This window comes from Gallinula chloropus (assembly GCF_964237585.1).
Source record: "Gallinula chloropus genome assembly, chromosome: 3".
NCBI lineage: Eukaryota > Metazoa > Chordata > Aves > Gruiformes > Rallidae > Gallinula > Gallinula chloropus.
The window spans coordinates 50,667,121-50,680,367 of NC_140087.1; the positions used below are offsets into that span (position 1 = coordinate 50,667,121).

The 13,247-nt window shown below is 36.6% G+C and overlaps 1 protein-coding gene across 1 annotated transcript in view; it reads left to right on the forward strand.

Moving 5' to 3' along the window:
- Positions 1 to 13,247, forward strand: part of TTC27 (tetratricopeptide repeat domain 27) — a gene marked incomplete at its 5' end in the record, with an annotated part of 112,637 nt that overhangs the window by 27,307 nt on the left and 72,083 nt on the right. The window contains one exon of the mRNA XM_084262410.1: positions 6,767 to 6,833. Coding sequence (XP_084118536.1) covers positions 6,767 to 6,833 — 67 coding nt within the window. The remainder of the gene's footprint in view (positions 1 to 6,766; positions 6,834 to 13,247) is intronic.

The window sequence follows — 13,247 nt, forward strand, 5'->3', positions numbered from 1 at the left end:
TAATCTTAGCTGACTGTCCGTTCCCTCGGCAGTGGAGGAATCGGCACCTGCAGACTGTGATTCATTTTCACTTCAGGCACGTATTTTACAATGGATTGAATCACTCCCTGTATTTATCTATTTTTGCATGGACTCTGAAGGGAGCATAGGCAGTTAGCTAGATTAAGGGCCTGAATTTTACATGGTTAAAGTTAGGTAAGATAGATTGTGTGTTTGTTAAGGGGGGGGGAGGAGGGTGTGTATGTATATGTATATAAAGGTTATGCTATGTAGCTTGTATCAGAAGTACAAGGCAACAGCAGGTAAATAACTGTTTTCATCTGTTTTTATAAGAGAGAGCATTCTCTCTTCCAAGGCAGTGAGACGGAAAAGATAATGTTAAACTGATTGTGGAAGGCCAGAGCTTACACATGTTGTCCTGTGAAAGTAAAAGCCAAGACATAAAACCTTGGATAGGATTAAAGGTGATGAAGTTTTATCTGTTAAATACTCTTTTGTATTCTGGCCCATCTTTACAAACACAACATGTAAGTGTAAAAAAAGTTAAACCAATTAGAGGTACCAGACAGTATGATGATCTCACCACGGTCAGTTTGTGGCTGTTTAAAATCACTGCCACGAAATACATTGCTGTGCAACAGTACATAATATATTGCTGTGCGAAGAGATTCCACTAGGGAAATGAACTTCCTGTCTTGCTATTGAGAATGCTCAAATAAAAGCCATTAGTCACTTAAAATACCTTTGTGAAACTTTGAAAATGCTTGTAAAGTGATTGATTTGTTGTGTTTTGCTCTTTTGTTCACAAAATTAACACAGCTGGTAAAAGTGCATAGAAATGTAGCAAATACTCCTAAAATGCATATTTAGAAAGTTTGAACTATCAATTATTCATCATCCACCCCATGCTAGTTAATAATGGTAGTTTTAAGCAGTTACCTGAGGAATTTGAATTTGCATGGTCTGCACTTACAGAGGGGTGATGTGCCAGGAAACACGAGCCAACAAAAATTCAGCAGTTGTCTTTGCCTAACTTTGTGTTCAAGCGTGACTGTGAGGAGGTACCTATGGTTGAATGATAACAAGGCAAGCATGCGCTGCTCCCTTCTCCCAAATACTTTCTGAGCCTCTAAATGGTGATTTCCTGAGCCTAGTCTGGCTTGTTTTTATGGCAGCCCTCAATGGATCTCTCCAAGATTTGTTGTCATACATTGAGCCTGTGTATATTTCTTGCATCCATAGCATCCTTTGGCAAAAGTGTTTGTCTAGATGTTTTGTCTGCTGTTCAGAAAACAACTCCTCTATGTAGTGCTGGTTGCCAGTAACTTCATTTAATGACTTAACTCTCTTATTTCCTAACAATTTTGAAAACTTTTGCAATGTCTGTCTCCTGGCCCAATCAGACATCTCTTTTGCTGAAGTTGTTACATATTTATAAGGCATAGACCATCATGATTCATTGTCATAAACCAACGGTCTCTCGAGCTGTCTGTTTCTGAAGTTTTTCCAATACTGAATTACTGCTTTTGAAATGAAAGATCCAGAACAGAACATACTATTAATGCATGGACGATGTCACAGTTTACATAAGCTTTATGTTATTGATTTAAATATATACTGTGACCTAGTACATTATTCTCTATTACTTTCCTAATTAATTGCTCATATTTTGATTTGCCTTTTCAATAGCTGCCTAGTGCTGAGCTAATGTTTTTATGCAGTTCCAGTGCTAAAGAGTTGTTCCTGAATAGAAATGTTCAGATCAGAGCCTGTCATTTTTTTTATGAAGCTAGGACTGTGTTTCCTATTGTGCATTGCTTGGCATTTTTATTTCATTACCCTTTTGCTCTATCCTGTAAGGTCTTTCTGTAGCTCCTTGTTGTCTGTTCACATCCTCACTTCAAAGAATGTAATATCATCTGCAAGTTTTCTCACCTCACTGTGTAGTCTCCTGTTCCAGTTTATTAATGTTATAGCACATGGATCACAGCACAACACCAATGCAGGATTACACCAGTGACAACCTTCATTGGGATGGCTGAGTTTTTCTCATGCCATTTTCCATTAGTTACTGACCTTTGCCAAGACATTCCTTCTTATCTTATATGAATGCTCAGTTTCTTTTCAAGTCCTTCTTGGTGAGGGACTGCTAAAAAAAAATAATCTTACAGATACTCAAGTTGATTTCATCAACCAGTTTAGGCTTATCCTCACGCTGGATATTAAACCTTCCAAAAGCCCCCAGCAGTTCTGTAATGCCTGCTGGCTCTCCCACACACACTGGATTTGTCCAGGTATCTCTGTCCCTTCAGTTAATTATATAGTCTCTCCTTACTTACCTGCAACAGGCAATATGCTTACAAGGTAGGAGCTACACTGATCCCCTGACACCAGTTTTAAAGGCTGTTCTCTTTTTTTGTTGCTCCCTTATCTTCAGGCATTGACATAGTTTTAAATGAGGATTGAGAGACTGCTTTTAGTGCCACAGCTTTTTCATCCCAAAACTAATTTTAAACTTTTTTCTGACTATTGTTTGGTCCTGTTCACTTCTTAGCATTTAAACTTTTAGTATGTAACTTCTCTTGCAGCTTTTTAATTTGAGAAAGATTCTTTGCTCCTGTAATTCTCTCCCTTACCCCAAAAGGCTCTCTGGGGGGTATTTACTATGTTTTTCTACAATGAATACTAACAGTGAATTTGTAGCTTCTCTGCAGTGGCTTTTGTACCAGGGCTGTCATTTTAGTCCTGTGGACTCTCACTGCTCTTTTCGCAGAAGGATTTAGCCTTGGTTTTGCTGGTTTTGTTGCTCTTGAACATTTTTTTTATCTCTGTAATTATATTTTTAGAGGTATTAATAAGTTTTTTATCCTTTCTGTATTCTACATTTTAATGCAACTTCAGCAAGTTGAACACTTTTATTTTTAATAGCGTTTAGCAATGTTTTTTAACATTTGTCAACTTCCTAAATCGGTTCTGGAAGCAGAAATATTTAGTTGTAATCCAAAACGGGGTACCTTGGAAAGATTGCTGTTAATACAACTGTTACAATGATTATAGCTAATTCAGTTAAACTGGATACCTTATTCATTAGGCTGCCAATACAGATCTGCTTAATCAGATCAAAGAATTGTTTGTAAGTTATAAGCTATTGGCCATTAGCTGTTGCTGATTTACTACATTTTTTTTTCTCTTATTCTAAGATTCTGCATTATCTGTCTAAAGAATGTCTATCTCACTTTGTTTTATTCATTCAACTCCCTAAAAAGGGATTCAAGAGTGGCCAGGAAAATAACCTCACAAAGCTGAATGATGTGGGGATTAGCGACCAGGGGATTAGTGACTGCTTTTCACATTGTTATGTGAAGATGACTGATCATAGCTCCTACAGCAACAGATGCTAAATTCTCCTTTGGTTTCAACTCCTGAAATTCGCTGGGGTGAACTGTTTAACCTGTCCTGGTAAATAGAATAAATACTTGGTATAGAAGTAAAATGTCCCGAAAGTACTTTGACAAGAGCTGATGCTGTCATTAAAAGTGCTTAAAACCCAGCTCCAATTCTAGTCTAGATTCAGATTTGAAATATAGCTTTACATTTTATTTGATTCAGTATGGAAGATCATTAAAGCAATTGAATTTTTCTCTTTCAAGGTTTGCATTACTGTGCTTCTGGGTCTTAAAGCACTGCATGTGAATGTGTCAGAAATGCAAATCAGAGGCCTGTTTTAGTGTTGCGTTGATCTGGAAGAACTGCATCTCTATGCTTTTAAAAGTTGTGACAAAAATCTCTGTAGAATAAAGAGAAGAATAATCCTTTCTGCTTGAATCAATGTATCTTTAGGATGCTGAAAAATATGTTCCAATTTTGTCAACATTTAACTGTCCATGTTTGTCGATAGCTATGGTCATGTGAGTTGATGTTCTGGTTGCTCACAGCTAGCTGCTGTGATGTTCTTGTTACGATGTAGTTTTCTTGCTGCCATTTTACTGTGTTACCAGTAATAACAAGAAAGTTTTTATTTTTCACCTGAAGTCATCTGCGTATTACTGACGTGTGTGTAGTGACTTCAGTTGACTTCCTCAAAGTCCCTATAAGTATTTCTGCTTGAAGCTGACATTGGATAAGGAAAGAAGTAGCTGGAGCAGAGAAATTCTTTATTACTTTCCTGTTTTCATGAAAAAATAATTAATGAACTTTTCTTTTTTTCAATCTCTGCACCAAAATTCAGAACCACACAAGTTGAATCAAGAAGGAGGTATAATAGTTTTCCTTACTGTCAGGCTCCAACTTTTACTGAACATAACAAGAATAAAAGATGTTTTCAATGTCTTCACTTGCTTTTCAAAGCCCTTTCTCATCAGTACTCAACCAAAAGCATGGTTGATATATCTTTGTGGTTATGTTCGTACAGTTGATGATAATGAAACATCAGCATAAATGGTATGAAGTGTGTATGGAACCTCCATCATGGGAGGTCTTTAAGAGTAGACTGAGTAAACAAATGGAGTGGAAGATCACTCAAGCTTTCTTCCACTGTATAAATTGTCTGTTAAGTACTCTGATCATGTTCTTTCCTGTAATAATACATAACTGGTTTTGATGATTTTTTTTTTTTAATTCAGTAATGCCCTTTTCCTCTCACCCAGCCACACAATTTGCTTTATTAAGTGCCCCTGTTGTTACAGGATAATAACAATCCCCTAATTAATAAATAGTTTTATCAGAGGTGAAAAAAACCTTTTCATGGAACCTTGATCCTTTAAGAACTGCAGTTGTATCATTTCCATTCAGGTTTGAGCACCCTATTCATGTCGCTTCAAACAGATGTTTGCACTTGCACATTAAATCTCTCAGTAGTTCTAAAAAGATGTGCATTTTATTCTTTTGGCTTATGTTGCTGTAAATAGTTATCAACTCTAAACCTGGTATGCTTTTAGATTCTTTACTATGTAACTTGGTTGAGTTTGGAATGGACTGCTGGATAACCTCTTGTCCAACCCCCTACTCAAGCAGGGTCAGGACTTGGCATTTCCCTTTGCAGAATTGCATGAGGTTCCTGTCAGTATGTTTCTTCAGCTTGTCAAGATAAAAAACAGCACAACCTGCATGTATATCAGCTGCTCTTCCCAATTCTGTGCCATCATCAAACCGAGATTCATCAAACTGGGATTCATCAACCAGATTCTTAATAAACATGTTGTACACATGTTGAACGTACTGGACTCTGTATTGACCACTGGGCTACACCTCTCGTTAGACTTCCAACTAGAGTGTAATGCTGTTCACAACACTCTGGGCCTTCCCATTCAGCATCACTGTCTGCTCTTCAGCTTCTTTATGAAGATTTTATGGGAGACAGTGCTGGAAGCCATACTGAAATCCAGGTAGACAATGTCTACTGCTCTTTCCCAAATCTACCAAGCCAGTCCTTTCATCATAGGAGGTTATTAAGTTGGTCAAGCGTGACTTCCCCATGATGAATCTGTACTAACCACTCCCTCCATGTGTTAGGAAATAGCTTCAAGAAAGCTTTTTTTCATATTCTGTCCAAGGAATGAGGTGAGGCTAACCTGGATTTTCCTCCTTGCTCTTGCTGAAAATAGCAGTGACATTTGCTTTATCTCAGTATTCAGGAACCTCTCTCGATTGCCACAACCTTTCACAGATAATTGAGAATTCAATTCTTTATTCTGTGCCTTGGTCTTGTGGCTGGTAACAAAGTTTTAATCAAAGTATTGACTATTATTTCTGCAGTAGTGATTGCGTCGTTCGTACAGAGCAGAATTAACAAGATGTTAAGAAAAAAGATGGACTGGGGCAAAGTCTTGTCTCCAGAGTAAAGTATGTAGGGACCATAATTTCAGTCTGTGATCCGTCATCGCAATCAAGATCATATCTTTGCAATTTTAACCTATAACATGAAGCCTGATGCAAAGTTTAAGGAATAGTGGGATTAGTTTAAGCTTATGTGTATAGCTGTTATCTAATGATCCATACTCTGTAGTATGGTTTAGGATGTATTTTCTCTCAATATCTTTTGTTTTCATATGGAGCTTGAATTGTATGTAGCCTTGTTGCTCTTTGTGGCACTTAGAGATATCTCATGTAGTCTATTTGTAAATGTTGGTGGGCTGTTGCTAAGGAGAAATCTGGCAATGCAAAGTTGTAAACCCCGTTTCTTTATCATCTCTGTAAACATGTCCAATTGTGAATAAGGTAACTTTCATTCTTATCTCTGTGTAGTATTCTAATTTTCTCCCTTTCTGTACCACAAGCTAATGGTAGTGCCAGTTAGTGAGAGATGGACTCCTGTGGTCAGTCCCTCAGTGACTAGAAAGAGGGTGTGTGTTGGAGATTACCCTTCAGCACTTTGTAAGCCTTAGTGATTTTTTTTGCTTTGCAGAATCTGCATTCAATTAGTCACAGAATTTTAACTGAAAACAGACCTCTCTCAAAAAACAGGGAATGGATTTGAAACTGTTTAGGACTTGTAAAATTATTATTCCCATAAGCTTAAACTGAGCAAGACGTTTCAATTTAGAATGGTCTTAGAAAGGCACTACTAAAATATCTTGGTTCCCTAAACCATTTTTTTTTTTCCTCTGCAACTGCTCCTAGGGTCTAGGTCTTCTGCATATACCGTGCTCCCATTTGTCATTCTAACAGTTTTCCAGCACATTTCTATGATTTTGAAAAACATGTTCTACATAGTGGTATTCTGAAGGTTAAATCAGCATTGGTGTTTTGTTGTTTTTTTCCTTTACAGTATAGACTTCCAAAAGAACAATCCAATACACAAATTAACTGAAGAGGAACTTCTGGCTTTTACTTCAGTAAGTAACTTATCTGAACTTCTTAGTAAATGTGTTTTCACTTCATGTCTATGTACCAAGCAGTAACTTGTCAATCACATTAATCATGAAACTGTTAGTAAACCAAATTTTGTTTGGTATTCAGTTATCTCATTACCTTTTTATTATTTAAAGAAATTAAAGTGATACTGAGGTTTATAACCCAATTATGAGCCACCCTGGTGCAGGATGAGCTTGGCATCAAAAAATTTAATTTCACCTGAAAACGTGCACACAACATTTTGTATATTTATCTGCATGAATTATAACTGTGTATTTTTACAGTAAATTCTTCCTATGGCGCTAGTGTTGCAAGTGCTCTTCTTTTGAACTCCATTGAAATACTGCTCAAAGGAATCTCAGCTTTATTCTGTCAGATTTCTTCAGTCTATGTATCAGATGTTCTGCTTAGATATGTTTCTTTCCAGTTCAGTGGGTGATTTGTCATTGGAAATTCGAACTCTGATTTTTCAATGTAGATTTTTACTCAGGAAATACAGTGTGCTTCCTTACTTGACTTTTTTCATTTTTCTGTGTTTTTCAACATTAGTTTATTTGGTGGGGAACAGGGGAAAGGAAATGCTGGTGGTTATGTTGACAGTTTTGCTTACTTTCATCAGTGTTGGACTTCAGCTTTGGTGCAGTAAAGAGGACCTGCATTCCTAATCAAGCCTTGTAGTCTTGAGACCCTTTTGCCATACTGGTGCTATCTGAAAAAGTAAATTCGTTTTAAGACTTTGCAGATAAGATCTCAGTAAATATCGCTTTGATTTTCAGTTGACCAAGAATTTTATCGCTGATGCTTTTAGCTATGTGAAAGTAATATGGCCAGTACTCTTAAGATTTAAACTATGGTAATGTTTAATGGGTTTTTTGTGATGGTAAACGGAAGTTTGGTATGTAAAAAAGAAAATCCTAATAATCTTATTAGATAGATAAATGTAAATGTAAATAGGGGTTTTTTAAGTAATGTTTGTTTAGGTTCTTGTGCTAATACATTACATGGAAGATCAGCACGAGGGAGATGAATGAATCACTGTAAAATCACTGGATTATGTAGGTTTTCTATTTGTTCTACAATGATCATAGTGCTTTCTTCTGACACATTCATAGTTTCTGAAGCATTTTGTTTTGAACTACAGCTTTGGTTTTCTTTTATTTTTCTTAAAAGGTGGGAATAGAAAGCAGGAAAAAAATTAAAATGTAGTAATTGAAGTACCCAATGAGGATGCTAAAGAATAATGACCATTAAAGGAGAGAAAAAACTTATAGAAAGAACAAATATGTGGAAAGTAAGGAAATGCAAACATCCAAAAGCCCATAGGAATGAAAAGAGCTGGTGAACCGAGAACTGCAAACTATTTTTAATGGTGAAGCTTTGCAAAAATAATGTTAATACAATGCATGACATCTCAAGACACACACATATAATTTCATTAAGGCAAACCCTGCCAGTTAAAATGATATGTTTTAAATTGAGGGGTTTCTGTGAACACTCAGAATTTTGCTTTTACTTCCTGTTAAACTCCCGGGACTCTGCTCCCTGCTTCCTGTCTTCCCGCTGCCCACTATTATTTGCATGAGTTCTGGAAAAAGAAGAGCAGCCATTATATACCTGAATCTTGAAATAAATTCTCCACCTATCCGACCCTTTTAATATTAATTGGAGTGATATTGGAGTAACAGAACATCTTTAAGAAGATTGTCCCCATTCCATAACAGCGTACTTTCCAGAGTAATGAACCTAGGAGTGGGGTTCACTTGTTTTAAGACTTGGGTTTTCAAATATTTAAACACTCTTCAGGTTTTACAGAAGAGGAGAAGAGGTCAAGATAGCACATATGAATATCTTTCTTGCCTAATTTATGTCATCTTGTGTCTGACGTTTTTTGAGAGATCATATTACCCGTGGTCCGAGATGCAAGAGATCTGTTGGGTCATTCTTCACAATGATGAGAAAATTAAGCTGCATTTTTCTGCCATCTAGTGGCTGATTCCTCAAAAGTCAGAGGAGAGCTGATAAACTTCCTCCTTAAATATTTATTGCAGTGACTGTGGGGAGCTTATCCTTTCATTCATTTATTTATCTTTTATATAGAGCTTCTAAGTCAGCTACAGCTTGCTTTCCTGCTTGCAAAATCAGCAGGCAGTATTAGGATAGATCTCCAGAGAAACATAGCTGAGAGGTAGCGTGTAAGCTTCCTTTTTTGTGTTGTGAGTAGCAAAAAAAGAGGGGTCTATAGCAATAAAAGAACAGGCATGTACATCTCTCTACTAGTGCAGAATTCAATGGACAGTGGTGACTTAAGTAGCTGGTAGCCTAAAAATTAGAGGAAATAATAAGTTTCAATATCAGAACAGTGCTCTTTTAACTTCTGCTTAATGTTTCCACGTTAACTGGATGTAGGGACATAATTCAGTCTTTCCACTATTTAATTTTTTGTTCTTGATCTGTGCTCCAAGACACAAATAAGGACAGGTATGACCATTGTAACATTACCATCACAAATCCTTCCTGGAAAGTGAGAACAGGAATCAGATGGTAGCTTATATAATTTCTTTTCAATAAAGGCATCTTTTGTGCAGTTTGCACCTGAGCCTAGAATTGTGGGTAGTCACTGCAGAATTTCATCTTAAAATCTCTGAGCTCTTCTGCATCTTTGCTGTGAGTCACCAAGACAAGCAAATCCATCACTGTGCTCCCTGGCAGTAGAGATATTCTGTGTGAATGGCCTTGGTCCTTACAGTGTCTCCTAGCTGAGTGAATAAGTGGCACTGCAAATGTTACCACTTTTAAGGTATTTACCAAACTTTGGTACTACCTACTGAAACAGGCAAGTGAGCAGCATGGTGGTGCTGCTCTAGTAATTCCTTTAGCATCATTTAAACTGCTGTGTGTGTGTGCGTGTGTGAGCAGGCATCTTCTCAGCCTACATGTGGATTCCTAAATCTGCAGGCTGGTTAGATGGTTGTCATGCATTCATCTGATATCTGCTGAGATTTATTTCCTGAAGAAAGGAGGGTATTTCAAGCTATCTTAGTAAACTTCTGAAATTATAAGGCATTTTTAATAGATCACTGAACTGTCAAGAGTTCCTTTTGGTGAGGACATTGCAAAAAAAATGCTTTTTACTGGGAATTTTTCTCCAGCAGAGAGAATTATGGTCCAGGTAGCATGAGGGGAAAGGATCACTAAAGTGAACTGAAAAAGGTTATATGATCCTAGCTCATAATAGGTGTAGTTTGGCAGACAGGCATTCTAAACTCCCTTTTATGTCTGTAGAAGTTGAAAATTATTGGAGATATAGATATAGATATAGATACACATATAGAGAGATACATTTCAAACAGCATGGTTTACAGTCCTAAAAATAACACTGTTAAGTCACTATTAGTCACTGCTTGGTGACTGCAGTCAGATACCAAAGGATCGCTGCTTTTCATTTACTGAAGTTGCCATTGTGCTAAAAGTACTAACTTTTGTATGTAAGGTTTAATTTTAGTATTGCTCATTCCTGAAGCAACGTGTGGGGGTATATGAAATTCTGGGTACTTGTGTATGTAGTCTCATTGGCTGGTGTAGCTCCTCTTTGTACAATACTCCAGGTATTCTAGTCAAATATGTTCACCTATCATCGACATAATATTTCAACTTCTAAGCTGTTAATCTGTATCTGAAATCAGATAAATTTGATATTTTTTTTTCCTCTTAAAGTGTGAATATCTGGATGTGAGATGTAACGTAGCTTACGTTAAAGAATAAAGACCAAATTAAACATTTGATCTTAAGGGAAATTAAATATTCTTTTTCTCACACAAAATGGTTGAGGGAAACAGTTATCATGTTTTTCAGTCTGTTATGGTAAGTACCTGAGGAAGCTAAGATCAGAAACCAAATATCACACAAGTTGCTTCAGAGACATGGTTATGCATATGATATTTGGCAAACTTTCTGATTGAGCTAACTAGGTACTGCATTTAATAAGCCTTTTTTTTGGAGAGGAAAAGAGGGATTATAAACCAGTAGTGAAACCCAGTGCTTCTCTCTTAGGTTTACCGATTTATTCCTTATATAAACTTTTTTCCTGAGCTTTCTCTATAAGAAGTATATGAGGCAAGAAACCCAAGAACTAGCTCAGTACTCTCACTTTGAGGTTTTGTAGCTAACTAGTCCCGGCTCTACCCAAGTTAGTTTAACAATGCCTACATACACTTCCTTATCCCATCTTTATTTTCAACGGGATGTTTTTAATGTAAGAATACAAATGTGAAGTCTGCTGGGTTTTATATTGGGCAGCAGTTTTTCCTGTGTTCACAAGTACATTCATTGCTCATCTCTGTATATCAGTGGCCTGAATACTGTTTTAGAAAAAAAAATCCCTTTCATAAATGAGCAAAAGTAAAGGCTTAAAAGCACTTCTTTTGCTGTTTGTATTCTTTCAAATAGATAATGCAGTTAAGACACTCTACCAAAGAGAGAATTAAATTAACAACACTTCTATAAATGTACATTATATTTCAGTACAATTTTTTAAAAGTTTTATAAAATTACATTTAAAGGTTTATAAAAAGATGCCTTGCATGTGAACATAAACTTTAGAGCAGGAATCTAAAATATTTCTGAAATGTAAAAGGGGTCCAAGAACGTATGAAAGTTCTATGTAAGAACTGGTAAATTTATGTTTTTATTTTAAGATTATGCAGTTCATGCAGGGAAATAGGGGAAGGATTAAATACAGGATGGTGTTGCATTTGTCTCTTACAAAAGAGAAAAATGCACTTTTTAAAAAACAAACCACACAAATAAGATGTCTCTGTAATACAAGTTCTTATGGTTTTACAGAAAGCCTATGCTTATAGTTTACATAATGGTGTTTCAGTCTGATATGACATTCCAACAGAGTATCCAGAATTAAGGTGCTGCAGCTGGTCCCTAACATTACCCCTGCCATCTGTCCTAGCCCTCACTTTGTCCAGGAGAAATGGGCTTTGTGGTAAATGTGATGAGCGCTTAGCCCGGTGTGGGAGCATATTACTTAGTTGCCTTCTTAGTGCCTTATGATCAAGGGACTTTGGTAGCATCACATTAATCTACAGGTTATTATTAGCCTATAGGGCACTGAGGAGAAAAAGGAACTGGAAACTGTGGAAGAGAACCCTCTTGCGCTTCCCACATCTCAGCCCTCTATTTGTATCCTCTGGAATCCATAGAAGATGAGAAGGGAAAGAGAGGGGACTGTGGAAAATTCAGTTGCACTGGTTTGTTATAATCCTGAGACTTCTATCATTTATGGGGACTAGAGCAGTTGATTTATTTATTAAGTGGTGAAAACTGGGGAAAGGAAGCTCTGGCAGCTCTGCTGTCTATCATCACTTTGAACAGGTGAGAACATCTTTCTTAAAGTGGGGGGAAAATTCTAATGCTTTTATTTTGCTCAGAGGACAAAATTTAAAAATTATGCACCACCAACTAATAAAAATACCTGATCATACTGAAATTGGTTCAGTAATGCCATGAAGGTCTGATCAAGGACTTGGAGAACGTGGAGGGAGTCTATCAAAATCCAAGGAATACTATGTATTCTGAAGATGAACCAGATGGAAATGCTTCATGTCCTCTGTTTTTCCACTGTGTTGAGCTACTGATTGCATAAGAAACTGTTTTTACAAAGGAATTTGAGAATGCATAGACAGATTAGGTTTTTGTTTTTCCAGAGATGGGTGTTTATTGAGTGCAATAGAAACTGATGTTGTTTAGTAACTTTGAACATCACAGCAAAGAATTACAGTGCACATTTTATTGACTGTATGTGTGTGTGTGCATATATGAGTACTTTTTCTGCTTTTCACTGTAGGAAGGGGGCTTTGGGAGAGGGGAGCGGAGGATGGAAATGGGAATGCTTTGTTTTTCTCATCTTTTGTATGACATTTGTGATATTGATGTGGAGCTAGGGAGCAATCAAATCACAGCATATGATATTTTTAATGTTAAGCCTTCCTATCAAAATCTCTATAAAACTAACATGCCAATTTCGTTTCTGAAGAGAAGCTGTTTATATAGGTTAAATAAAAGCAGTGCATTTTTCTCTGCTGAGAAAATGGCTGTAGTTTTCTTTATGTTTTATAACCAGCAAGAGTATTGAAAAGCTCATTAAGAGCACCATGTGTCTCTACTGCTGTAACTTTCATGGCTTTATAAAAAGTCTCTTTTCTTTTCTAAGCAGTGTTGCCCATTTTGAATAGCCTCTCTTGGTTACAAGATTATAATGCTGCAAAGACTTTCTCTCAGCAAATCCCTGCTAGTATTAGGAAGACTTTTTTATTTTTAAAGTAAATGAATTCAAGGCTATTCTATTCTATCTTCCTAATTTCTTTTTCTTCTTAGCACTTTGGTTC